General features: G+C 37.9%; 1 protein-coding gene across 2 annotated transcripts in view; it reads right to left on the reverse strand.

Annotated features, from left to right (window-relative positions):
- Positions 1 to 27,141, reverse strand: part of OSBPL10 (oxysterol binding protein like 10) — a 120,176-nt gene that overhangs the window by 50,079 nt on the left and 42,956 nt on the right. For both annotated transcript variants that reach the window (XM_074900582.1, XM_074900583.1), the window contains exons 4-5: positions 21,334 to 21,525; positions 750 to 960 (exon numbers count right to left, since the gene is read on the reverse strand). In XM_074900582.1, the coding sequence (XP_074756683.1) occupies positions 750 to 960; positions 21,334 to 21,525 (403 nt within the window). The remainder of the gene's footprint in view (positions 1 to 749; positions 961 to 21,333; positions 21,526 to 27,141) is intronic.

Genomic DNA, 27,141 nt, shown 5'->3' on the forward strand with positions numbered 1-27,141 from the left:
TGCTCCTATTCTTAGACTAGGCAGTGCAGTTTGTGTATGCAAAAACAGTGATGACCCTTTCAGAAAGCTAAAGGTCCAACTTCTGACATTACAGACAGAGATGTAGAACTGAGTGAACTGAAAAAATTGAGCTACATGGGACCGAGAGGTTCATACCTGCAGAGCTCAATGCAGGAACACAGTGTTTGACATTTTAGGCTCATAAGAATTGCCACAGATTGTTTTTTTAAATAGCGGTGTGGAGAACTCTCTCCAGATTTAAAGACAACCACTGACTGGAATAAATCAGCCTCAGCAGCATCCTTCCATGTAGAAAACCAGAAACATGTTTTTCACTGTAGCATTGCATAATATTACATGCATTTTTATCAAACAAATCTGTACTGTGATTTCAATCTCAAAAAAAAAAAAAAAACCAAAAGCAAAACCAAGCAGGTTCTGCACTGTCATTAAAAACATAGGCTTATCTACCTGTTCTCCATGCTCTCCCTTTCTCTTTGTCTTGCTGTCTTGAGAACCTGATTTCCCTAAGACTTAGGACAACATCTTTTCATCCTCTCTTCTGATTTCAATAGATTTTGTATTTTTTCTTAAGCAAAGGAAAAAAAAAAATTGTACTTGAGGCTGTAGAAGCTTACAAGCTGCTCCCTCCAACTTGCCTCTGAGAAATGGTTAATTTTGCCTGCTTCAGTATTACAATAAAAAAACCCAAGGCACATAAAATAATACCCAAGAGAGCTTGTGCTCACCTGATGACAGTGTCCTGTTATGATGCTGGCCCACTTGATGCATGCTTTGCTGTAACAGAGTCAGGCATTCTCCAAGGCAGCTCAGGGTGGCAGCAGAGGTAGCTTTTAAAAGCAGCAAGTCCTGATCCAAGGCAGAAAGGGGCCCAGAACTTGGGAGAGCTTCAATGGCTTGTACAAGATTCTTCTGTTGTCCCTCAACCTGGCTCATCATCTGTAGAGGTTCAAAAACACCTGCTGTCATATAAAATATCACTATGTAGCTGTTAAATTCTTATGGGTTGATATAGTGACTAAATGTGAAGAACTACCACAAATGGATGTTAATGTTCTGATCCATATACTTACCTACAAAAACGAAGGGCTTGAGACTACCAAAGGCCTGTAAAAATGTCAAGACTATGTTAGAGAAAATAGTCTCTTAAAAAGGTAGGTTCACAGTAGGTTTAATAGCGTGACTCATACTTTCTGAAAGTCTTCGTGAAGAAAAGTATGAAAATTCTACTTCCTTCTCCATTACTAATTTAGGCTTAGATTGTCTTTCCTTTACATGGGATCTGAGACACCCAAGGAAGCTACACTGTCCCTCCTCCTTATTTCCTACATAAAATATCTAATCACAGTTTAAGAACAAACATCTCTCATTTCTCAAGCATCAATAAGGAATTGTTTTTAGAAAATAAGGTAACTTGTAAATTTACGGACATTAGAATAGGATGCAACTTAAGAGTACGTATTTACTGTCAAATATGAAAGCAGCTGTCAAGGAGACAGTTAATCTGTTTCTAGATTTGGACCATCCAGATGAAGACAAAATGCATGCTTGTATAGCAGATAAAAACAATGTTATTGAGCAGGCTGTTCTTTAAACAAATAGGCAAGTTTCCAAAACCCTTCCTAAAGCTGAAAGAAAAAATGAGATGTTTAAAACTTCTCTCTCCATTTTTACAGCCTGTTGGAAATTATACATGCTCATGACAAGTCTCTTTTCTTACACTTACCTTGCAAAAAACTTATTCAAAAAACTTATAGGTTCATACTTGAGGTATCCAAAGCTTTCAGAAAAAGTATCTGAGGACTTTGTAAGCAATAAAGATTCAAGCTCCATTTGTCCAAGCTACTATACTGTAAAAATATATTATTAACTTTGTCACTTTTATATTATCATTATTATATTTTCACAGTATGGTGTTCTTCCTGTAGCCTCTCTACACTATGGTAAATAGACTGACTTAAAAACTGTATGTTGAACACACTGAAAGGCAAGGAAGCAAACTGAACTCAAAGATGCAAATAACCATCCTTGCAGAATTAGGCGAAAAGCTCTTGTTGCAAGGTTTGTAAGGAAATCTAGCTAAATGCCTTGCTGAAGGTTACAATAATGACATCGTAATAGTCAACATTTAAAACAGAGGCCAGTGCTTCAGTAGAAGCCAGAGTAGATTTTAATTCCCTTTGACAGAAAACAAGATCAGTCAGAAGGTGACACAGACCACCAGCTTTAGGGAACCACTAGAACCCCAGGCAGTGCTCTGCTTTGAGAAGTCGCACACTGTGTAACTGAGCTCCACAGCACAGAGGGTTGCTTCAAAGCTAAAATAAAAACAAGAGCATCACAGACACACGCTCATGCAAATAGTTCCCCCTCAGGAAAAGAGCTCAAGGAGGCAAATTGAAGGAACGCTAGGAGGAAAAAGATCATCTCCCTGGAAGACTGAACAATTGTATTGAAAATTGCTTCCTCCCTTTTCCCATCCTGATTAAGAATGTGAAGTTGAAAACCTCATGTTCTCATGCTTCACAGGGATGTAAGGGTTCTATTTTCATTTCTAAGCGACTAGTTTTCTTTTTTTTCTTTTTTTTTTTTTGTGAGAAACAGCTTACATTTCCAAATATTTTCTTCCATAGGAAGTAAAATACAAAATAAAACTTTGAAAACTTCAGATATTTTCATTTTCCCCTCCCCCTTAATAGAGGACAACTATATTCTTCTACAGCTAAGACAGGAGCATAAGACAAACTGACCAGAGCTTGGGAAACATTTGGAAAATTAACTGAATGTTTGCAGTTATCACCTAGCCCAAAGCTTTACAGGCTTCTATCAACCGTATTCTTCCTAGGTTAGGAGAAGTTTAAATAAAAGCAATTATTTATTCTCCCTTTATCCAAAACAAGGTATTGCTCTGAGACTTACTATTGTCTAGCTGACTTAAGATAGTTTTAAAGAAGCCTTTTTGATTCATCGCTTCTGTTCTACCTAGCTTCACATTATTGTCATGATACCAGCCTCTGTTCTACAGACCTGATAAAGCAGAAGACACCACGAACAGCAACTTTTGCGTAGGATTCAAAGTACTGGAACTTGATCAAAACCACTCTGCTTAAGGTGCTGAATGAACAGAACAAAAAGGAAGAACCTCCTCTATTCTAGAGTGTGACAGAACAACTCTGTGCCAAAAGGGGAAGGAAATAACGCATATTATTGAAATAACTGGACTTTTTTTACATGTTTGCCAATACTGTTTTTTTCTAAAAAGCCATTGACAAAAGATTTGAGAAGAATTGAAGGTCGTGGTTCCAACAAGAGTAAATCAAAGAAAAGTTAATACAAAAACAACAAAACACATTAACCCTTAACAGGACAGACACTAGACCATGCAGCTACAGCATTATCCTCTTACTCGTGGGTCTGATTTTTTGTAGCTTGGGGGGAGGGAAGGTACAGTGCTTGATTTATCAACACACTACACTGGTTTCAAAACAAGAATGAAAAGCTTTGAGAAAGTTAATATTTAACTTTCGTTTTCCAAAGTGAAATAACTTGCTTAATTTTGAATGACCTTGCTTTTACACAGGGGTTTTTTTGTACCTTACAGCTCTCCACCCCCCCCATTTGCAAATACAGACAACTCAAAGTAGTAGCTTTCTATTTCTTACAACAGCAAAGACCATTTGCCCCCATCTCCTCACCAAGTCTTAACCCACTTCTCTTTCCATTCTTGTTTCAGCTTCGGCACCCCCTCTTCACCTATAAATAGCTTTTCGTAATATGGAAAAAAATGCATATTCCCAACAAATGCACTCAAACTTCAAATACAACTCTATGCTAGATATAAAATAGAAAAACTGAAAGAACTATCAGGACTACATGTATTAGAAGGAATTATATGCATGCATATATATCTAACATTAGTAGGCCTGCATTTACCTAACAGCAAAATGTTCAGTAAGAGAAAGCCTCAGTCTAGGAAGAGACCAGCTCATATGTACGGTTTGCTCCTTTCTCCAGCCTGCAGCAGGAGAACAAGCAGACCACATTATGTGTTCCCTATTAACGGCTGCTCCTGAAGCTTGAAGGAGATACAGACCTTTTAGCCTGCCAGAAATTCTCAGGTATTATCCATATTCTTGTGGTGGATTAGCCTTGGCTGGACACCAGGTGCCCACCACACCACTCTAACTGCCCTTCCGCAACTGGACAGGGGGAGTAAAAAACACAAAAAAAGCCTTGTGGGTCAAGATAAGGACAGGTGGATCACTCCATCACCTTCCCTCCACCTCTCCCTTCTTCCCATGCTCAACTTCATTCCTGATTTCTCCATCTCCTTCCCACAAGTGGTGCAAGAGGACGAGGAATGGGAGTTGCAGTCAGTTCATCACATGCTGTCTCTGCTGCTTCTTCTTCCTCATTCTCCTTTTACGCTCCAGCGCGGGGTCACTCCCTCAGGAGACAGAACTCTTCCAACTTGAGTCCTTCCCACGGGCTGCAGTTCTTCACAAACTGCTCCAGCGTGAGTCCTTCAGGAACAGACTGCTCCAGCGTGGGTCCCCCATAGGGTCACAAGTCCTGCCAGCAAACCTGCTCCAGCGTAGGCTCCTCTCTTCAGGAGGCCACAGGTCCAGCCAGGAGCCTGCTCCAGTGCAGGCTCTCAGCCTCCCTCAGGTGCATCCCGCTGCTCCAGCGTGGGGTCCTCCCCAGGCCGCAGGGGGAGATCTGCTCCACTGTTACCCTCCATGGGTGCAGGGCACAGCTGCCTCACCAGGGGCTGCACCACGGGCTGCAGGGGAACCTCTGGAGGAGCCTGGAGCACCTCCTCCCCCTACTTCTTCACTGACCCTGGCATCTGCAGAGTTGGTTCTCTCGTATTCCCACTCCTCTCTCCCAGCTGCTGTTACGCTGCAGTTTTTTCCCCTTCTTAAATACATTATACCAGAGGTACGACCACCATCACTTATGGGCTCGGCCTTGGCCAGCAGCGGGTCCATCTTGTTGCTGGCTGGCATTGGCTTTATCCGACATGGGAGAAGCTTCTAGCCCTGTAGCCCCCCCAATACCAAAACCTTGCCACACAAACCCAATACAATTCTTCTGAAACAAAACTACCCTCAAAGAAACCTGCCACCCAGTGACACTCTCACAGAAGACTGAATGCAACTGGAATCATACTGATGTTTTCCTCAGTAGGTCACTTGCTCTCTACCACTTGCTCCAAAACAGCCAATTCACAGCTTCTGTTGCTGCCTGCTTCCTCCTCTCTCTGGTGGATCTTAAAATCCTGTGTGATTGCTTTCCCTACTTATCCCAGCCACAGCAATGGCTACCTACTCCTTTACAGCAGAAATTGCGCATCCTGGATCTTCCTGTTGAGTGCACTGCCAACCATGATGTATGGGACCAAATAGTTACGTGACAAGATGCCAAACAAATAGGTAAATAGAAATTACTATATTCTCAAGGTCACACCCACAGTATGTGAAAGATAGGCAGAAAAAGCTATGAGATACCCTAGGATTGCAAAGAAATGCATTCCAGACATAAGAAGAACATCCTTTCATACAGTAAATACACTAAAATTAGCTGTTGACAATTTATTTATGAAATAACAATGAAAAACTGAGGTGCTATTTTCTATGCTAGAAGAAAAAAAATAACAGTAATTCAATATTTTGTTAAAATACTAGATGATGTATTAGTATTTTCCATGCAGAGAAATCACCTTACAAAACCTGAATATATTTTTTTTATTTAAGGCTTCAATTTATTTTTGAAACTAGAGAGACAGATTCCCAGGTGTTAAGTAGTAAAATAAACTGTTAAAGATTTTTCCTCCCATCCTAAAACAAAGGTAAATAGAAACTTCAAAGGAAGAAAAGCGAATAGCTACACCTGAAGGGAAAAGCATATGACTGCTTTTGACATGATTTTATTTAGTGGAAATAGTCTTATTATGCAGACTCCAGGACTAATAGGACTAAGTCTGTTTCTCCAGACCAGAGGGATATTACAATAATCAGAACATCTTTCCTTCTAGAATTACTGATCCTACAGGATTACACCCAACTAGCACAGCGCATTACAACAACCTGAAGCAAACACCAGCTTTAAGCCATCTACAAAACTAGTCGATCCACAGCTGTCTTGGGGGCATCTCCCAAGGCACAGTGATTTCAAGCACCCTGAAGCAAAAGATGAATGAATGACACCAGCTATCTTATGTCAAAGGGCAAGCAGACACTCTCCCTTTGTCACACAGGCCATGTCAAGAAAATAAGTAGTGTCACCAATCCCACCTTTCTATATAACAATTTAAATAATTCAGATCTTCTTACTCTTCTTTTGGAATATAAAACCTGAGGAAGATTCTTCAGACCTCCCCAGCCACAATCTGATACACACATGAGCAATTTAAACATACATCATTTTCCTTTCTTGGTATTGATCTTCACACATATTGAATCCTTTTATAGAAGGTATTAAGATACACATACCCATGTGTATGAAAAAAAAAAAATCCAAAACACTCCAGAGAAAAAGGAAAATACTCTTACCACTGAGAACCTACAGATATTCTGTATCATCAAGCTCCTCTGTGACATGCTAGAAATCATTCATCAAGGAGATGTTTGGCTCCATCACTTAATAATTCCTTTTCTTTACTATAGTATTCTCTGTGCACCAGCACTAGCAGCACATTGTCTGCCTACTTATCTCTAGGCAATTCCTCTGAAAGCTTTAATGCATTGATTTTTATTTTTAAATGCTTTCCTTTGCTGACTGTATGCAAGTTGAAAACAATTATTAAAAACATGGGAAAATAAACAACACAGTGCTTATATGAAAACCAGCAACTGTAAAAATAAACAGTTTTGTGGGAAAAGCTTTAGACATTTAAATAGTAACAGAAATGCAACATGGATCCCTTTCTTACCAACTCTATGTCAGGCTGCCCTTGTGACAAGTTTACGGCATTCAAAGGCTGGGAAATAGCCATTTTGCTTCTTCACTTTGGGGGGGGGGGGGGGGGTAGGGTGGTTGGTTTGTTTGTTTAAAAAGTGTTATATGAAAACACAGTATCTCTCTCACACACACACACACACTTTCTAGAAATACTAGTCTCTTGCTTTTAGACAATAGTACCAGAAGAAAAAGATATCAGAGACCTTAGGAATGGACATGAGGAAAGACCAGCTTTTCAAACCACCCTAGAATAAATTTTAAGTCATTACTTGGTTCTCATCATGAAACAAGCATATAGCACAGGGGTTTGTTTTTTTCTTTAATATAAAACACTGCTTTTCTTAAAAGCAAAAGCAGATGAGTAACAGAAGAAAAGAAAGTCCACACATAAAAAATAAAAACCTTCTAAGTCATTGTAAACCCAATACATTGGGTTGCCATGTAAACCTAATAGTCATCAGTTCTGACCTTGAGCAATGACTCCTCTTGTAGTCTTGACCTGTATTTCATCAACACCACCACAAACTGTCATACTGTAAAAATTAAAAGTTAAAACAGACAACCAATATATGTAAAAGTATTTATATATATATATATATATACACGTACCAAGTATATATAAAAATGTAAGATACAGATGCCTGGAACTCCAGTGTCACTAAAGCAATACCAATCATTAATTTGACAAGTTCACAGTTCCCACTTAGCATTTCCATGAAGCTTTTCCACTTTCAACTATTTATTCTGAAAGAGGAAAGAGCATAAATGCACATGCAAAAAGACTACTGTAAAAACCAATAGTCACCAGCTCAAAAGGTATACCTCTCCAACTGAGAAGTCTGACAGATTAAGGTGATTTCTACAACTGCAGTAAAAGTGATCTTTTTTTTCCAATTTAATGCATTTTTGTTTTCAGTTAAGCATTTATGCCTAACCATTGCAGAGCACGAGAACATTTGCCTTGGTTTAACTTCTGAAAAGCATTCTCAAACTACCTAAGGTCACTTGCTATGTGCATCTTACTACTTGACAAAAGAAGTTTTCTTATAAGGATTTATAGACTTCTCTCTTCAGCAAAGTTACATTCATAGATCTTTTAATGGTATTATGTCAACAGCATGCAAGCTACGAAGGCAAAATTACAGCTTAATATAGAATTAAAGTGAAAGAGCTATACACAGAGGTTGCTGCTAGAAGTACTTCAATATACAACACAAATCTCTTATAAAGGTAATTTTGCATTTCAGCTTTACAAGCATTTAGTGTAGAAACATGTACAAGATCAGATGACCACAAACATGCTTAAGTTCCACAAGTAACATATCTGTACACTTTGTCTACAAAAAAACATGAGCTTTTGACCTAAAAGAACCTCATTGAGATGCAAACGGAAGGGAATTCTATCCAATAGCTTCTAAGTGGATGAAGACCCACAGTAGTTTCTGTGAACATTACTATGTTAATGAGAAAATATATTTTAAGGAAGGATCCTAGAACACCAAGTGAGATATTCTGAAAGCATCTTCGAAAGATGGAACCAGATAATAACATCCGTATCAATTGTCCTTTCTTGATTACTGCTTCCCTCCCATCACAGAGAATAAACACATAATTCTCCATTATTGTCACCTCAGGGTAGCAGCCAGCTTGACCTCAATTATTTTAAAGAAGAAAACAATGAACAGTAAAATTGGAATGACTTGTTATATAATAGTTATTAAGGCTTAGACACGTACATCCTATCAATGAAGCTTCAAAGAAGCAAGTTAATTTTCACTTGGCATATAATTTGCCAAGACACAAAAAGTGACGGAACAAACAGAACAATACCTCTGACAATCAGGATGGCAGCTAATCACCCGGGCACATTTCTTTTTCTTTTCAGTCCTTGCCTTTGCTGTCACAATTCTATTTCTCCCCTTGGAGGAGAATGAAAACAAGCTCCACCCACTCCCATCCACTATTTTGTTCTCTTTACCCTAACCAGGAGTCCACATAATCTCTGTTAAGGGAAAAACTGAAAACCCAGCTGCTAACTACTGTCATTGTCTCATCTAAGGATTATTTCCTTTGGGGTTTTGTTTTGGCTTTTTTTGCTCAGCCTTCTCATCAAGAGCTCCACTGGGTGGTTCCTTGTGAGGAAAACCTTACAGAACAGAGAGCAAATGTCATCAGGGCTGATTCTAAAAGCCAAGTCGAAGACAACTAGGAGAAAACAAGGTGCAAAGGCGGCAGTCTGGCTCAATTGTTTCCTGTACTTGGCTACTTTTTCCAGTCTGCTGCTTCCATTGACACCACTGCTGTTCCACTGGTCATCATCACCAGCTCCAGGGGCTATGAGCTCTCCGGGAACCTCAGCACACGATCTACACTCCAAGGAGCAGCTGTTATTTACTGACACCTGTCATGCACTTTCAAAATTGCCTAGTTAATTTATTCATATACTAGACATGATCCTATTCTCCATTCTTTACACATTCAATTAATATTTTACATCTTTAAATTCTTGGACACTCGCTGCACATCCTTATAATATCATTCTATTTTGTGTAAACAACATACATCAATTGTTTGATGGACTACAGACTTCTTACTCCTTAGTCTACTAACCAGTAGCTTATTAGTCACACCTCCAAACTCCCTTGCTGTTAGTTGCACAACTACAATAATTAGACTTTGTATTTTGTAGGTCTGCATACTACTGCTTTAACCCATAAGACTGTTGGTTTGGGGGAGAGAGGAAAAAGGGGTGAACAGTCCTTTTTGTTGATGGGTCTAGAAGCCTTAAAAATTCCTTCCAGCATCAGAGAAGGAAAAGCAACCTACCTTCCCAAGAAATTCTCAGTCCGTTGCAACTCAGGTATATGGGAGGAAGGTGCTCCTTTTCTTCAATGCTTTAAAACAGGCAGAAGTTCAGCAAAAGGAGCTGACCTAACTATCTGTTTTACAAAAGCATTTCTCTGCTCAGAAGAGAAAAAGACAAGATTACACTTAAGAGATCTATCTTCAAATAAGAGTGTATGACATCTCTAACTGTCAGCGTTCTCTGGCATTTTATGTAGACACTTTATCTGGATGCAAAACACTCCCAAGGACAGCCTGACGGTCCACGGTGAGTTTCTACAAAACTCCGCTTCTTAAATCAGGCAAGTAAAGAGACACCAGAATGGTTCACAGCCCTTGCAACACACATGCTAGTTAGTAGAGAGGATCTAACAGCTCTGGAAGGATCCCTGGGAATGTTTCCAGAAATCTCAGCAAAACAGCTCACCTACTTCAGGCCAAAACAAATAAGATGCTTTTCTTTGCTAACTCAGGCAGACTCCTTACCACACTTCTTTAGGGCCACAGTTCCAGCCTTAAGGTTAAATGTATGCTTTCTGTATTCAATCTGTCCTTCTCACCTGAGGCACGAGTTAGTGAATGACAAAGGAAACTGCAGGGGGAGCAAGGAGAAATTACAGAAAAGACCTTGTGTCCATGGAGATGGACTAGGATGAAAAGATCAAATATGGCCAGAGAATGTTTCAACAGACAGATGATCTTGGATTTTCTAAACCAGAGAATGCTTTTAATCTTAATCAATACCCTGAGTTATTCAGCTCCCCCTGAATGGTTTCATATTTAATGGCTGGGGGAAGAAAAAAAAAAAGCAAGTTTTTGCTAGTTATTCTGAGAATCCCTTCTTGCTGCTTAAGCTCTGAAGAGGAGAACACTTCTCTGTTCCAAACCAAGATAAACTTCAGGTTCTTTTCCCTATGGATGAGGAATGTTCACAAAGAAAGTATTTAAACACTGGAGGAAAAGAAAATTCCTCTGACAATGTCTTAGGAGTGTTTCATGGAGCTACTTCACAAGTCTTTAGGGGAGAAGTTAAAGCTTTTAGGTAAAAGCATCTGCCATAACAAATACTCAAGTGAAAGAGCATGATTCTTACAAACTATATCAATGAGCACTACTTTTCCCCACAAATCAGTGACTGGGCTAATACATTTCCTGCAAAATGATCAGTATCAATCTAGCACTGGTCATTTTGCCACTGGAGGGAGATGTCTGGGGACCAGAGTCTACTGCAGGAGACATGACAGATTCTCTTTTTTTGCCTTTTGCATTAGAGCTCCCTGTGGATACTTACTACTACTACTACTACTACTTACTTACTACCCACACGTGTAGGTAATGCATGACATTTGCTACCAGTATAAGGTTTTTACAAAAACACAACTAGTAAGTGCTAGGTCTCTTTTCTCGAGCATTTTAATAATCTACCTGCTATATTAACCATATCCTACTAACAGTCACCTACTAAGACTTACCATTTATTATCAAAGGTGATAGTAAATGGTAAGTCAATAGGAGCAGGGTGTTGCAACCTTGAGGTAGAACCATAGGGAAAAAAAAAAGCAGACAGTGGCTGCCAAGGCTGTTTTCCCCACCCTGAGTTGCTTCCAGTCATCCAGGACCAAAACTTAGAGAAGCAAAAGGAAGGAGCTTGCAAGTTCAAGTAAATCTTGGACAGCAATTGGCTGCCATCTAGCCAAGCAGGAAGCACACTGCTGTATTTTAAACCACAGAATGCAGCACTGAGAACGCAGCTTTATAAAACACCATGTGGGAAAGAATTCTTATGCAATTTTACTACAAAAATGACCTCAAAATCTGCAAGGAAAGTCATTAGGTTTACTGATTAAACGTTCCTTACAAGCAGATGTTATTCTATGGGCTCTTCCGAATAGCAGTTTTTCTTACGGATTTCAGAAGGATCACTTTGGTGAAGTTAATAGCTATAGTGCTGAGCTGGAAAGTGTATTTTGATTATCAGCAATTAAGGCACATTTGTGAATTTTAATCATTCAAAAGAGCACCTAAAAGGTTGTGGCTAGTCATTAAGTCAACATCAGCACTCACGGGAAAATTCTATTAGTTTACTGTGATATAGCATACTACTGATAAAACCTGGGTTTTGTACTTCAAGTGAAATCAGTCTTCAGAAGATAAGTGTTCCAGTGCAACATTGTGCTCGAAAACGTAACTCTGAATCTTTTTAAATTTCTTTTCTTTTTTTAAAATTATTCCATTCCACCTGGGAATATATAAACACACATACTGCCAGAGTAGTCCAATATCCTATGTAGTACTTATCCAAATTTCAACTGCTTCCTCCCTTTCCCAGCACTGCTTATACCTCCTTTCACCCACCTCTCGGCCACCTAGCTTGTAGTGTCCGAGCATAAAATAAAGTTTTATTTGTCATTTAAAGAACTCTCAAGTGTGCAGTATACACTGGAATGACCTTCAGTTTTAATCAAAGTAGATATTAGTTCCCTATCCTACAGGCAATTCATCTCCTGTTTTCTGAAAAGCAAGCAAACTGTCACTATCAAGGCTATCTAATCTTGCCATTCCTGAGCCTTGAATAAAGTGTACCTCTATGACTTGTGACAAAGCATTCCAAATCCACCCTAGACTTCTCGGCATGTCCCAAAACTGACTGTCAATTGGTTTGACATCATTAAATTCACAGCACTGAAGTGATTCAACATACACTACCATGATTCTGAGTAGCCAATTTATGACATAGGGTAGAATTGCTTTTATACAGCAACTTTTCCACAAATTCATGTGTTTTATGTCTGCCAGTCTAAACCTACCAGTAAAACTGCAATCAGATAACTGGGAATCTCCGTCAGAAAAAGCTGTAAGCAGTCATTCCAGAACACAGCAGATATCATCAGAAGAACATGCTAAGCAGTATGTGCAAGAACACAGGACCATTTTTCCTGGACCAGAGACAAATACATGAACATAATAAAAATTAAACATAATTAATCAATTACAGATATACATCTAGTACCTATAATACAAAGCTACTTTAAAGTATATGTCAAATTCAGGCAGATAGAGTTCAGTTTAGCTTGTTGGATGAAATATTGCTAGCCATGATGCTATTTGCCATATTTTAAAAGCATATTGTCAGAGATCAGAACTGCAAACATGAAGCGGATAAGCAGCTGCTTAAAAGCAGCTGTGTAACACACAGTTTCTAAAGCATTCAAAAACTGCAAGCCAAGCATTAGAGATGGAAATAACAATAGGAAGGTAGCAAAAGCTGCTAGAGATCAGGTCTTTGTTAAGTAACTGATGAGAGCTATAGTGTTTACCATTCCCATTTGTTGTAAAATCAAAATGTTTCCTGTATTTCTTAGTGTACTATGCAGCACTTTGGGTGTTACACAAGTAGTTGAAGATTATAGCAAGTCCCTCGATAAACACTTATAATAATGTAAACTGAATGGTACACTTAAAATATATGAGCCACTTCTATGGTTAATTTCTCCTGGAGGGCGTTTACGTAAGTACTTTCTGTACTTAATATCTGAAACTTGGCTGGCCACCTAATATCACACTGTCATCTATTACCACTGAGAACATTCAAAAATATCTTCTACTTAATTTAATAAAAATAGCATTTAAGTGTGGGTTAACAAAATAGTCTATGCATCTTGGAAGCAGTAATTGGCATTATAAACAGAGGTGCAGGAGGTAAGTGCACCTGGTCACATTCAAGGTGTGCCATGCAGCCACCCAGAAACCCGCACTGAAAGAAAGACCACTAAACAAGCAGCCACGCGATGTGATCCCCAATCTGAGAAAAGATTTAGTGAAGTATGTTTTCTTTAAAGCTTCATTTTCAAACTGTCAACTGTAAATTGAATCTACTGCAGTATTTGTGCTTTAATTGTGAAAGTAAAGAGCCTTGTAGCTTTCAAAAAATGTAGGTAACTATGATACGCTATGCTGGTTTATATATGTATATAAAACAGAACAGTTGAATTCTGGTTTATGTACAAAATTAAGTGACGGTTTTGAAGGCATACAAATACTGGAGACTGAATTCCCTTCAAATATGACTCCTCTCAAGCTCCTTTGGGAACCTACCATCTACCTAAAATTTAATGAAATATTTTAGTAACTGTAAAAAGTAATCTCAGCTTCTCTGCAATTGCTTAAGAAAATGAGTGCTGCAGCAGTCTCTGAATGTAGCTATAATATGCACTGTATTATCTCTAATTTATAAATTGCCATTTATTAAATGATTGAAAATGGTTGTCTTTACACATGCTCAATTACTACTAAGCTACAGGCTGAAAGAAAAGTTTAATGTTTGCATCATTTATGTTTTTCAGATTTGGAAGGGGGAAAAAAATAATCAGAAATAACGAATGAGGTTCACTCTTGACATAACCTGCATGGACAAATTGTGGAATTTTAGCAGAAAGTTTGCTCTATGATTCCCATAGCAACCTTAATTCTCTCTGCCTAAGCATCTGGAATCCAGGATGACTCAACCTTCGCACGCATACAAAATCAAATGCACAGAACAAGGTGTAGTTTAGGAAGGTGTAACATATGCACCCTTAGTGATCTCAAAGATACCTCAAAGACAAGGCAAAGATTCACAGAACACGAGAGCATTCAATTCAAGTTTGTGATTTAGTAATTATGTGTTTGTAGTACTAGAATAATTTACATTTCCTCATGCCAAAAGTAAGACAGTTAATGCTATTTACTGAATAATTTTTATAATCACATGCACATTTACTACTTAGGAAGGTACTAGACTAACACTCCCGGAGATTTAAGCATCCTATTTATCCCTCAGGAGACATGCTTTTACTGATCTTTGCAGTACTAACTTCAGGTAGAATAAACAGACACAGGAGATGAGACTTCTACAGACAAGTAAAATAGCCCCCAAAGAAACTGCCACAGAAGATACCAAATAATTTCATCTGTTCTACATGCTCTAAATTTGCTTTTTGTCTGCAAGGATATGGGTAACAGCCAATCACAGTAACATTGCTGAACAGTCAGAAGAACATTTCTACATGCTTGCACTGGTTATTTTCATACTGTACGAGGCACGCACATTTCTAGAACCGGAGCCAGTATCAATTCAGAAGAAACTGCAATAGTAACATCTGCAGCTGCACTCTTTAGCCCTCACATTAGGTGTGAAACTGGTTTACACTATTACAGGTTTAATGCTCCTAAACAAACTATAATGGCTCCTGTTAAAACACAGCTGGGAGCAACCCTGTCAAGATCAGCCAACTCAGCTGCAACTAAGCTGTTAAACATACCCGAAACAGCAATTTGTATAACAACACTTCTCAATTCAAAAAGTGTTTCTAAGCATGGTTAAATAGTAGTAGCTGTAGTATAACTCACACAAGCATATTCTAAGCCAAATAAGTATCAACAACTGAATTAAGATTTAAGACCTTATCCACTTTCTACTGACTTCAGTGGACACAGAACTGACCCAAAGGTTTTCTGCCGTGTTTTCTTCATAACGCTAGCCAAGAAGAAATCGTTGCTTTCTGAGAAACAGTTATGGTTTTGGTTTGCATTTTTTACAAACAGTTTTTCATTATCTGTTTTGGAGTGGAGACATTAGTCCCTGTTTTCCACACCATGCTAATTAAAATGAAATTTGTGACAATTATTTTGCAGACAAATGAAAGTGTAATACATATAAAGTATGGATGGAGTGGTATTAAGGTGTAACTTATTAAGTAATGTATCTCATTATCTCACCAGCATCCATCTGTAGTTACAGACTACCTATTTCATATATATGATACAATGCACTTGATTAAAGATGACCAAAAGGATGATCCTTTACCTTTAATTTACTATGTATAGTGGGGGGTGGAAGGAAGATATTTTAAACACAAGCACAGGAAAAAAAAAAAACTAAAAAAAACTAACAGAGGTTCCTCCTCTGGAAAGAGAAGCGAAAAAACACAAATTTGCCACTCACTGTACCACCATATTATTTGTCCAAATGAACAGAACGCAGGATACTTAGATTTCAAAAGCAAAACACTCTAAACACTTTCTGCAGTACCTATAAACTACCAAGAGGAAACTTCTTGATCAGTCCAATGCAGAAATCTATAGAGCATATTTACTATAGCAATTTTGAAGTGCAGGAAGACTCTAGTTAGAAGAATCAACCACAAACTGCCACAAAGAAAACACCACAAAGCTACCTTTTATACTAAAACATGTCTAGAAGGAAAAACAGACTAGCAAAGACACAGCAGCACAGACATCAGCAGTGCTATCACAGCAACAGTCCACGGTTATCAGGCCTCTCACTGATAAAGCACCGACATTACTAGGCCAGAAAGACTGAAGTTAGCATAGTTTATCAGTCCATCCTACATCCATACCCTTGAGTTAGTTGAACATGATAATTTAGTTAGGTGAGCATGATGAGACCATTTTCAACCTCTAAAAGCAAGTATTTATTAGCCATGCAATTCTGAAGGTCATCTTTGTCACAAAGCTTGCTCTCATCTTCCTATACTCCAAAATAAATGAGAGCCGTCAGTGAAAGCAACAGAAAGGAATAGATCCAATATAAAGCATTTTTCCCTACTTACATATACATTTATAAAACTAATCAAAATTATTCACATAATTCACTAAATGCTTCAATTAGCAGGATTTTTTAAATGCACAAAGAGGTGCATACTTCACACTGTTTACGCATGATCTGTTCAAGGATCCGAAACAATTTTTTTTACATACAACCATATAACACAACTGTAACCTCAATGCTATGCAAAACATCAAGAGCTACACCATTCTTTTTGTTAGAACTGGCATTAGATTGTTCTTATCCCTTGACCTTTTTATGAACATCCAGTGAAACAAAAGGAGTATCAAAAAATTGAAATAGAACGCAAAACTTGACTTTTTCAAAGCTGAAAAGTAAAATTTGGCATGGAACAAAAATCATCAGTTTTTCCCCTACCACCAGCTTGAACACTAATTACAAAGTTTTACCATCAACACACTCACAGCTTAATGTATGTCTTTCTGTGTTCACATGTGTGAAAGTCCTAGAAGTCTGAATGTTTCCCCAAGTGGTTCAGTACTGCATCTGCTTTTTCACCTACAACACTGCCTGTGCAGTGCTATTATTCTGTAACAGAACAAACACTTCTCTACAGACAACAGCATTCTTTTTCCTTAACAGTGGCTAATCACAGTTCCTAATTTTACTATCCAAATATTACAGTGACCTGAAGATGTTCGCTTCTCGCTTGAAAATCCCCAACATGTTTTAGAATCATCTCTTTCTCCTAGCAGCCACGTAGAAACGGATGACTGCAGCCCCATCAAATTGCAAGTAAACCTTAATCCATGAAGCTCTAGGTGCATATCCTAGATTTTTCCTATATTGTAAGGAAGAAAGCAAAGAACTATCAGCTAGTTGCATAATTCCTGAAGAAATCAAATGGTAACCACATTTATATATGGCAAAGAACATGCAAGAAGCAGTAGGACTGTCATCTTACCAAAAAGCAGTCCTTTCCAAATTCTGGAATTGCCCACTGGCACATCAAATAGATGTCATACTAGTGAAGGCCCCAAGAAATTTGGATCTCACTGTACCAGATGTTCAGAAACACATGCTGATGACTAGTCACTGTAGAGTATCAAAAGTTGCAACAAACACCACATTTCAAAGGGATCAGAAATTCCTCTATTCACTTTTTTAAATTATGGAAAAAAATATTTCTCTAGACTTCTTTCGATCAGCTCCATTTAATTTCCCTAAACTTATTCAAATAATTAATATAAGTTACTACATACTGCAATTCTTGGTTCTTTAACAACAATGGGTAACACTGGCAGAGGTCATACAATAGTCAGGCATTCTCAGCCAAAATAAACACCATTCCAAGATGAAGTGTGCTGCTATTATTTAGTTCAGTGACAGCTAAAATCTAAAATGAAGTGTGACGTGGTCACTTGGCTTTATGTTCCCATTAATTTTAACCACCTGCAGTAAAGAATTCTGCAAGCATAGCTCTTATCACAAATTGCTAAGAGGATAATAATATGCATAGTTTAAAAAACAGAATTCAATTTCAAGACCACACACACTTAGGTTACCATAAAAATCACTTACTAAAATAAAAAAAATCAGCTGAAAGCACCCCTTTAATGATAAGTTATGGCCCAAATAAAGAAGTAGGATCTCAAATAATTCTGCACAAAAAGCAACACATAACAAATCAACCCTCCCAAATTAATGCATGGTGAATTTTAGTTTTGATATAACATTCCTTAAATCAGCATGAACTGGACTATTAACATCACGTTAATATAAACAAAACTCTGATTTTAGAGAACAATATTGAACAAAAAAAATTACAGTATGATGGAAAGTAATGCTCCTGAGCTCCTTTTCAGTTCAATGCTATACAAAAACAGCTTGAATATTAAAAGTCAAGGGGTTTTGGTAGTAAAAAGCTCCACATCCATGCCCAATTTTAATTTACCAAGACTTTAAAAAAAGGGGTAAAGGTCTAATTTCACAATAAACATTTAATACATGTGTCATTTTGGAGACCTACACAGTTGCTTTTACTACTTTAATAGAATTTTGCATGTCACTGTGGTGCTCAATAGACATCTTTGCTATAATCTCTTTTATACTGAAATTCTCTATGCTGTCTAAAAAAAAAAAAAAAAAAAAAAAAATCAGCCATAACAAACAACAGGAGGAAACAACGTGTTGTTTATTCTTACTGTGAGAAAAAAACAGTGGGAAAAGAACAATCAAGTATTACCAAATATTATCACACTATGTTAAATATAGGAGTACATTTTGTCTTACTTGCAACATGCAGACACTGTTTCCAAATAACAGGGCCAAAGCAAGAAAGACTGGTCCAGAATTGAGTAGCAATTTCAAGTTCAGCACTTCCCAAAGACACTGTACAAGCTAGTGAAGACCATAAGTCCTGAGTAAAGGACATCCCTTTTGCTGCATTCCTGTTTTTCAAAGATCTCATATATAATATTGTAGAATTACATAAGATTGTTTTAGAAGTTAAAATACATGCTTTGTCTCATTTTCCAGAAGCATATCAACTCCTTCTGTTGATTCAACTTCTGTATTTTACAAGATGTAAAATTAATGTAGCCCTATTTATAGTACAATAAAAAAGCTTATTTGCATGTCTAAGCTTCAATAATTTCATTCTATAAGAGGAACACTAACACAGATCTCCAAAATCGTCCCAATCATACCAAACAACTTCCAAATAAAAAGCAAAACTCGGGTGTTGAGGATAGGATTAACTCTCTTATTGTACTTTTACTTCTTATTTCTCCTCGTTTCAGATTAGAAAAAAGGACTAGAATAGATTTAAGTGCACTTTTGTGAAGGCCTTTGGACCCGTCTCTTTATTCATAAATTTAACAAGCAGGGTTGATCTCATACAGGGAACAATAATATTCCCTAAAAAAACAGGCAGCATATACCCAAGTATATAGTATTCGCCCTGGAAAAGGACAGAGAAGGAAACGCACAGAACATGCCATTGAAAATGAAATCTGTCTACTTCCTTAATCTGGAAAAACAGACATGTCCTTTTACAAGATGGAAACAAGATCAGTCAAGCAGCCACTTTTTACATAAGACTGGGAAGGAGGGCAAAAGGCCTGATTTTTCCACTGATACACTCTTTAAGCAGCAGCACACCAAAAAAGAAAGAAAATCCAACTTGTAAAAAGGTAACATTCACACATCTCCCTGCAGAATTTTCTTATGCATCGTTTATCTTAGTACCATCTTCCCACCCTGAAAAACACTCATTTCTTTTATCCTTCAATCATTACCTTATGGTCAATGTTTAAGACTTTTTTTATTGCAGCCTTCTAAGTTGTTCTCACAGGATTTGGTGCTGCAGCTGAGATATCACTCACATCAAACATAGTAAAATAATTATCTTCCATGATTACAGATTAAAGCCCTATAATATTTACCTTTTTGGAATGACATCACATTGCAATACACTGCAAACAAATAGTCAGCAACCCCCAGGCCACTTCTTCAGGGAAGATACGTACCCACTCATTCTCTTTTTTACTATAGGCTGGTAGTTATTTCTTCCTTCCCAAGTGTAGTTCTTTGCATCTGTTGACTTTTTCCCTTCCCATCTTATTATGACCAGCACATACACTAATTCTTTTAAATTTCTTTCAGCTCCTCTCAGTCTCATTTGACAAAGCTGCAACAGTTCCCACTGTTCATTTTATTAATAGGTTTAAGGTCCATTCTAAATTCAACGTACGAGAGCAAGTATTTAATAAGGTAGAAACAACTTGGGGGAAATGATTGGCAGGCAAAGACAAGATATCCTCATGAAAAACAAACGTGTGTTTTCTACAATGTAAAGAAAACGTGTGACATTCAAACAGTGCACTCTTCAGAGCAAGAAGTGACTACTGTCAATACAAGAGAGGATAAAAGGGAAGTTTTCACTTTTAATGTTACCAGAATAAAAAACAAGCTTTCTTCATCAGGATGTGTAACTTGAATTGTCATTGTGAGCACACAATAAGAATTTATTCAAAATCTTAATATGAAAGGTCTCCATTCCTAGAAAATTTAGGGAGAATAAACTTAAAAGCAGACTCTTAAGATTGCAGCTTGAGGGACTGGGGTAAATATTTTAAACCCATGTGATAAAATAGTGCTTTAAAGCAACTAGACTGCCAACAGTTTGTTTGGTAGGAGGGGGACCTACGAAGGCACTATTAGAGAATAGCAAGGAATTTAGACAAGGTATGAAAGAGAGTGAGTTCTGTGAAAGTCTGCCATACTATTTAAGCTTAAAACTGTGCTGTTTTTGTTGTCTGAAAGGCAGACTTAGATTGGTATATGGGTTATACTACTTAAACCCTGGTAAACATGCTTTGAAAGAAACATTCTTTTTTGTTAGCTTTTCACGTGTCTATTATGGACAAAGCTTTCTTCCATCACAAGGCTAGCAACAGAAACTTGACAACAAAGTGAAGACTACAGCCATATTTCTATACAAACTGCTGAGTGTGGGGAGCTATACCATCTTTCACATTCATTCATCAGACATACTGAAGTTGTTTTTTTTTTTTTCTAGTTATATTTGTTTCAGCCCTCCTTCCAATGCTAAAGGTGTTGCTGCATGCATCTTAAAAAGATGTTCCTCCAGCACTGCAGCACCACTGCAAAGTCTGGGAGCTGTGGCCAACCTACTTTCTCTTTTAAGCATGCGCACCCACTAATTTTAACATCAGCATACAAAGCCTAACTACAGACTTTAAGCTGAACCAGAACTAAAGACTGATGTTTGCTCAGCAAGGGGATCAAAACAAGGCAGTCAAACATAAAGTAAGAAACAAAGAGAACTGTTAACCTGTCAGAGTTGATTGCTTATTGTAAAGCAAAATAAATACTTAGAAGTTATAGCAAAACAGCAGATTTTAATCTCTTACCTCTCTGACTTCATGGAGTTGACCAGAACGCTGGCTCTTCGCTCTTCGAGCAGCTGCAGGTGATTTGTGATGGGTGATAGTTACAACAGTTGGCCCACTTTGATTCATATGTTTCTGGCCACTAGGAGATGGAGAATTAACTGTCCCAGGTGGCAGCAGAGATGAGCTTCTACTTCGTGAGGATGAAATGCTCTAGAACAAGCAATAGGATGTAGATATTAGGAACCTTTACAAAAGTAAGTAATTTACAGTTCAGGCTACAGATTTGTGCTGTTCTACTTTCCTCACAAACCTAAATCTGGAGGTGTAACTGTACTCAGGATTGATTTATTCCTTCTGGACCATCTGCAGTGCTCAACGGGGATCTTTTTGGAAACATTGTTGCTATCACCTTTGTTTCCTGGATTGTTTGAAATTGGCCTTCACAAAAAACTTCACAAAATCTTACATATTAACATGCTGCTAAATTCTTACAAACATACTTGTTAGGAAAGATTAGGAAGGATTTTGCAGACAGAGTAATAACAATGCCAACACAAGTATTTTTTTATGAAGCCCTTGACCTATAATTCACCAAACTGCTGTGAACAGCAAGGAAGAAAAAAAAAAAATCTTAATGCTTTTACCTGCTGAACTTCTGAAACAGTGTAGTGCTGTTTTCAACATAGAGAAGCTGCATTTCTAGCAAGGCCAATCCACACACACCAATTAAACACTAACATTTAAAACAAAACATGGCTTAAAGAGTCAACTGTTCTGGAGTAAGCTTGGGATAAACCCTAAACACAAAAAAGACCAGAAATAAATCTCCAACAGTATCTGCAGTGTGAATACTCTTAACATACAACCTACAAAAATCAGTCTGAATATTCATGTCCTTATCTAACCATTTGTCAGTGTTGCCATCTTGGTTTGCTTTCTGCAGCCCTCAAACCCGAGTTTTCCTGGAGGTCTTTAGGACAGAAATTCTCAACCAAGCTCAGACATGCACTGGAGCACCATGGGACATCATATATAAAAGTACAATAAAAGAAGAGCTCTTCCCTTCAACTTGAACTGTTGATTGCATCTGTACGGTTAAAACTGAAACAGAGTAACTCTTACCTCATGAAACACAAACCACTTCAGAGTAACATTTAGTAGCACTTTAAGAAAGTGAGGCAAATACACAGCCCTATGGGTGAAATACCATTTCACCTCTCCTACAAACCTTGCACAAGTAATGATGGCAGCCATCAAGACTGCTAAAACAGTTACCATCAATGTGGGGGTACTACTCTTGAGTCTGCTGGCAAGTGCACAAAAATATTACTTGGGTAGTCTCTTTTCTTATGCCTTACAGGTCAAACTTTGCAGTTCTGTGGTATTTCACTAAAAGACTTTAAATCCAAGGTGTACAGTTTTCAACTAGCACTGGAATTAAAATCAGGCATCACGTTACCACTAGACTGACTGTACATGACAAGGCAGGTTACCTGGCACTACCAAGAAGGCAAAGTGAAGTAGGTTACATGATCCCCCTCTGCAACCCACACACAAAACTAACTTGATTTTTAGAGATATTTGAAGGTTTAAAAATATGGGTTATCACATTTCCACCCTTCAAAGAACTGCTGTACTCATAGAAATAAGCTTTATTCAATCGGTCGGGACTTACACTTACAAACACTGCCAAGAATGATGGTCTGACTGTTTTTGAAACGAATATATTCTTTACTACCATGACTAATAAGATTATAATAATAATAAGCATCTGTAGAATCAGACATTCAAAACCTATCCATCCTAGATGATAATTCACAATTGCAATAAAACTGGATTTGACTCTAAGGCAAATAAAAAGCACAGGGGGTGGAATTTGCCAGAAGGGCACAGAAGGTTGCCAGGTTTTTAATTCATCTTCCATTTGAAAGAGCATTGCTTAGACATAACTACAATTGAAATAAGAGCCAGAGAAAAAGGTATTCGGGAGAAGGAAGGGGATGAGGGAACAGGGTATGACAATTCCCTTTTTTAAATAGAAGTTTCACAGAAAAAGGCTATCCCTAGTATATAATAACAGAATATACTTACTGATGTTTCTTTTTTAAACTAACATCAGAATACTTCTAAACTAAATCCAGGGTGCAGAGAACAAGACAATTTCTCTTTTTTTCCAGCATAAGAGCAACTTATCTTCTAGTTTAATAAAAGTCATTTTATTTTTAGAATGAAATCTTCTGAGAATCACTGACATTCTAGTATCCTGTGATCACAATATTAAATATACAAGACTGCTACCTTCATATAGCTAAACTGATCCTAAAACTCAGATAAACAGCAGCAGCATAAAACAGTGAGTTTAGCCATTAGTTTTGCTTGAAAGAAAACAAAATTCTGTGAGAAGCAAAGTTTTACTAAGTTGTGATTGGGGGAGGGGGAAATTATAGATCTGCAAACAACAAAATAAAATAAATATGGAAAAAATCCATGCACTATTTCTGTTTAAATACAGAATCAGGAAGGAATTCTATGAGAGAGCTTTCAGAAAAAAGTTGCCCAAATAATCTGATTTAACCTGCACACTTTCAGAGATATGTTCATAAACTGAAATGCATGTATATTCTATGTGAGTATCTATATCACTGATACTATTTGGCAATTCAATGCTATTTTTCCTCAAGACAATGCTTCAAACTGCAATGAACTACCTGCAGCTGACCCATGGATCACAACAAACACCCTGAGTGCAGCCCACATCTCACATTTTCTCTCATCATGTCACTTAACACACTTTTCACCAAACCCCACTTATGCTTGGGAGTCACAAATCTGATAGTGAACTGTTAGTATAAAAGCTGACAGCTAGCTGCAATATTTTTAACTGGCTTTGTATCACAAATAAGTACTGAATACATTTCCAAGAATCAGATATGGCCATCATTTCAGGAACCTCTTAATCCAGGTTAGATTTTTTTCCCCTGCAAGATTTGCTTTACTTCATATCACAACTCAGTGGGCTACATCAACTACACTCCTAAACGAGGACTTGAGGCAGAATAAACAGTCCGTGGGACCACAGTGCATTTAAGATGGCTTTTCATTAAGTTTTGCAAAGGCATGTGGCAGCTCACAGCAACTGTTGGTGCACAGTCATTTAGGGCACAGAGTTTGGGAATCAGTGGAGCAGGAGGAAAAAAAATTCAGGAAGATCAGCCTATGTATAGTTTCAGCAGCAGGTGGTGCTCAAGAAGGCTGTCCTGCTACAGGGTCACTAGGTACACACAAATATCTATGCACACAAGTTCACAGCCTGACAAGAGCTAAGCATATCACACTGCCTGATGTGCCTGACACTCAGCTGAGTGCCTTGCCCTACAATAGTGCTATGTGACCTCTACGGAGAGATCAGCTGCTGGTGAGCCTCTCCTAGCTCCCTCTCCTTCTTCACTCAGCACAAGATTAGTTATCAATCCTACGGAGCTCACCAAATCAGGAACACTGGCAATCTTGAATTAGTACACGCAGCCATAGTCTGTGACAAATATCAGAACAAAATACAATCCTACAGGTCTACAAGCAAGTTTTCTTCACCTCTTTGTTCTCTGTCCCTTTATATCCTTCATCCACCTAGTGATCCAATGTTTTGGACCAGTGTGCCACAGAATTCCACCAGCCCACGACACAAATCCTCCAGCATCTAACTTGGGATTATTCTTTAGAGGACATCTGTAACATACAAACCCTAAACGAGCTCAGCACCAGGATTCTCTGGCTACCCATGAAGCTATCTCTAGGCAAGGCCCCATGAGAAATGTGAAAAATTCCAACTTACAACTTGCAAAAGCAGTCACACATGAAGTGCAGATGAATATCTGCAGGAGGCAGTTTCTACAACCACTCAAAACCTGTGGGGCTCCACTCCTCGATGCCGCAGTGAACCACAGAAGAGCACTATGCCCACTCCGTTCAAGGAGACAGGAGCACGGCTGATTCCTTCTGACAGCTGCTTCCTGCCGCTGCCAGAAGAGGCCCCTCCAGTAACTACACACTCAGCCCCTTAGGCACTTCTGAATTTTGTAACACATTGTCAACATCTATGTCCCAGCCAAATAACTGGCTCCTCTTTTGCGGAACTTCTTCAGATTAAACACTGGGGATGACAAGCAACTCTTTTGCACTGATACACAGCTCTGCAAAAATCAAAATTTTTGATTTTTTTGAAATCACATTTTTAAAATCTATGTGATGTTATCCATGGCTAAAGCCACTCTAATTAGACATCATACTACAGTGCTCATTAAAGTCACTCTCCCAGGAAATCAAAGCAATGACAGTAACTGATGGATCTATTTCTAATCCCCTGCTCCCCTAGAGCTCCTGATATGACTGATCCACCCCTCTTAACTATTATCATATCTCATTTTCTTTGGTCATAGTTCTTTCTGGTTTACAAATAAATAAATAAAAAGATAGTGAAAAGCCTGATGAAAGGAAGACATAAGGTCTTCAACAATTAGTAATGCATGGTGCCAATAACGAGTCAAGAAATCCACAGGCTGAAGCATCCCAAAAGGATTACAAATATTCTTTCCTGAGGCTACACTTTACCACTGCTCCAACACTTTGCCTGCTAATAAAATGAAACTAATAAAAGATTAATAAAGAAGCTAATAAAAGATTAATTTGTAACTTGCATTCATCTTGGTTTTATGACCTAAAGCTAGTTAAAGTATGCTTAGCTAACACAGATTTGGGTTAAGATTTTTATTTTAGTAGACTGCCCATCTCCAAGATAAAAAAGCAGTATAATGAATGCTTCCATCTGGATATCAAAAATCCTAACAATTAAAATAATGTAATTGTAGAACAGTTAAGTTCCAAATATACTAATGTTTTCATGACTCATTGCCCCTGGAGATTGCCCTTCCCTATCACAAAGAAGTTGAAGTGTTTTTCACCATTTACCAGAAGCAAACAGTTTTGTTTATTTCGGAAAATAAATGCAATGTTCCAGAGATCAATAAGCTAATTTCTGAAGTGAATTGTCCTATCTGTTTATGGCTGATAATCATTGTTTTCACAGACACTGTGCCACAGACATTTTCTACAGAATAATAAATACTGAAATGACATTCCTTTACTCCTCTATATAGCACAGAGCCAATCCCTGTATGCACCTTCAGAGCAATAAGACATCACACGCTATCGGAAAGTAATTACAATTTTGAGACACCACCAGTCAGTATTTCAACTCCCATCTACTTCTTTCCCAATGCATCTGAAGTAAACAAACACTGATAAAAGAAAAATATGGACAGAGACCTGTTAAAAATTTACATTATAATCATTCACAAATATTAAAATGCAAATGACTGAATCTACATAACATCCAAACTTCAGCATTGCAAAGGGACAAGCTTATGATGCTTTGCACATTTGCGTAAAGCACTATCTATGGTACCGACTTTTCTGACAGAGTATTAGTGTTTCATCATCTTCAGGAAGGCAATATATGTGTCTGCTTTTAAGCAAGATACTTTGGTAATCATTGCATCATAAAATCTTTTCTTTATAAAGAATCATTTGAGCAGGCTCATGTTCAGTCCTAAATAGAAATTTTTTCCATTCCTGTAAAAAGATTTTGAAAGCAGAGAGCTTTGAGCAACTCTTCACGCAGCTTCCAAAGGGAGGAAAAAAAAGGTGTCAAACACACACATATCTACAGCCAAGCACTGCTTCCTTCTTCACCTCACCACTGTAAGGATTTCCAAAGAATGTTTCATTTGAAGAACCATTCTTTAGTTGACTTCTATAGGTCAGGGACGA

Source organism: Athene noctua, chromosome 2 (assembly GCF_965140245.1).
Source record: "Athene noctua chromosome 2, bAthNoc1.hap1.1, whole genome shotgun sequence".
NCBI classification, from domain to species: Eukaryota; Metazoa; Chordata; class Aves; order Strigiformes; family Strigidae; genus Athene; species Athene noctua.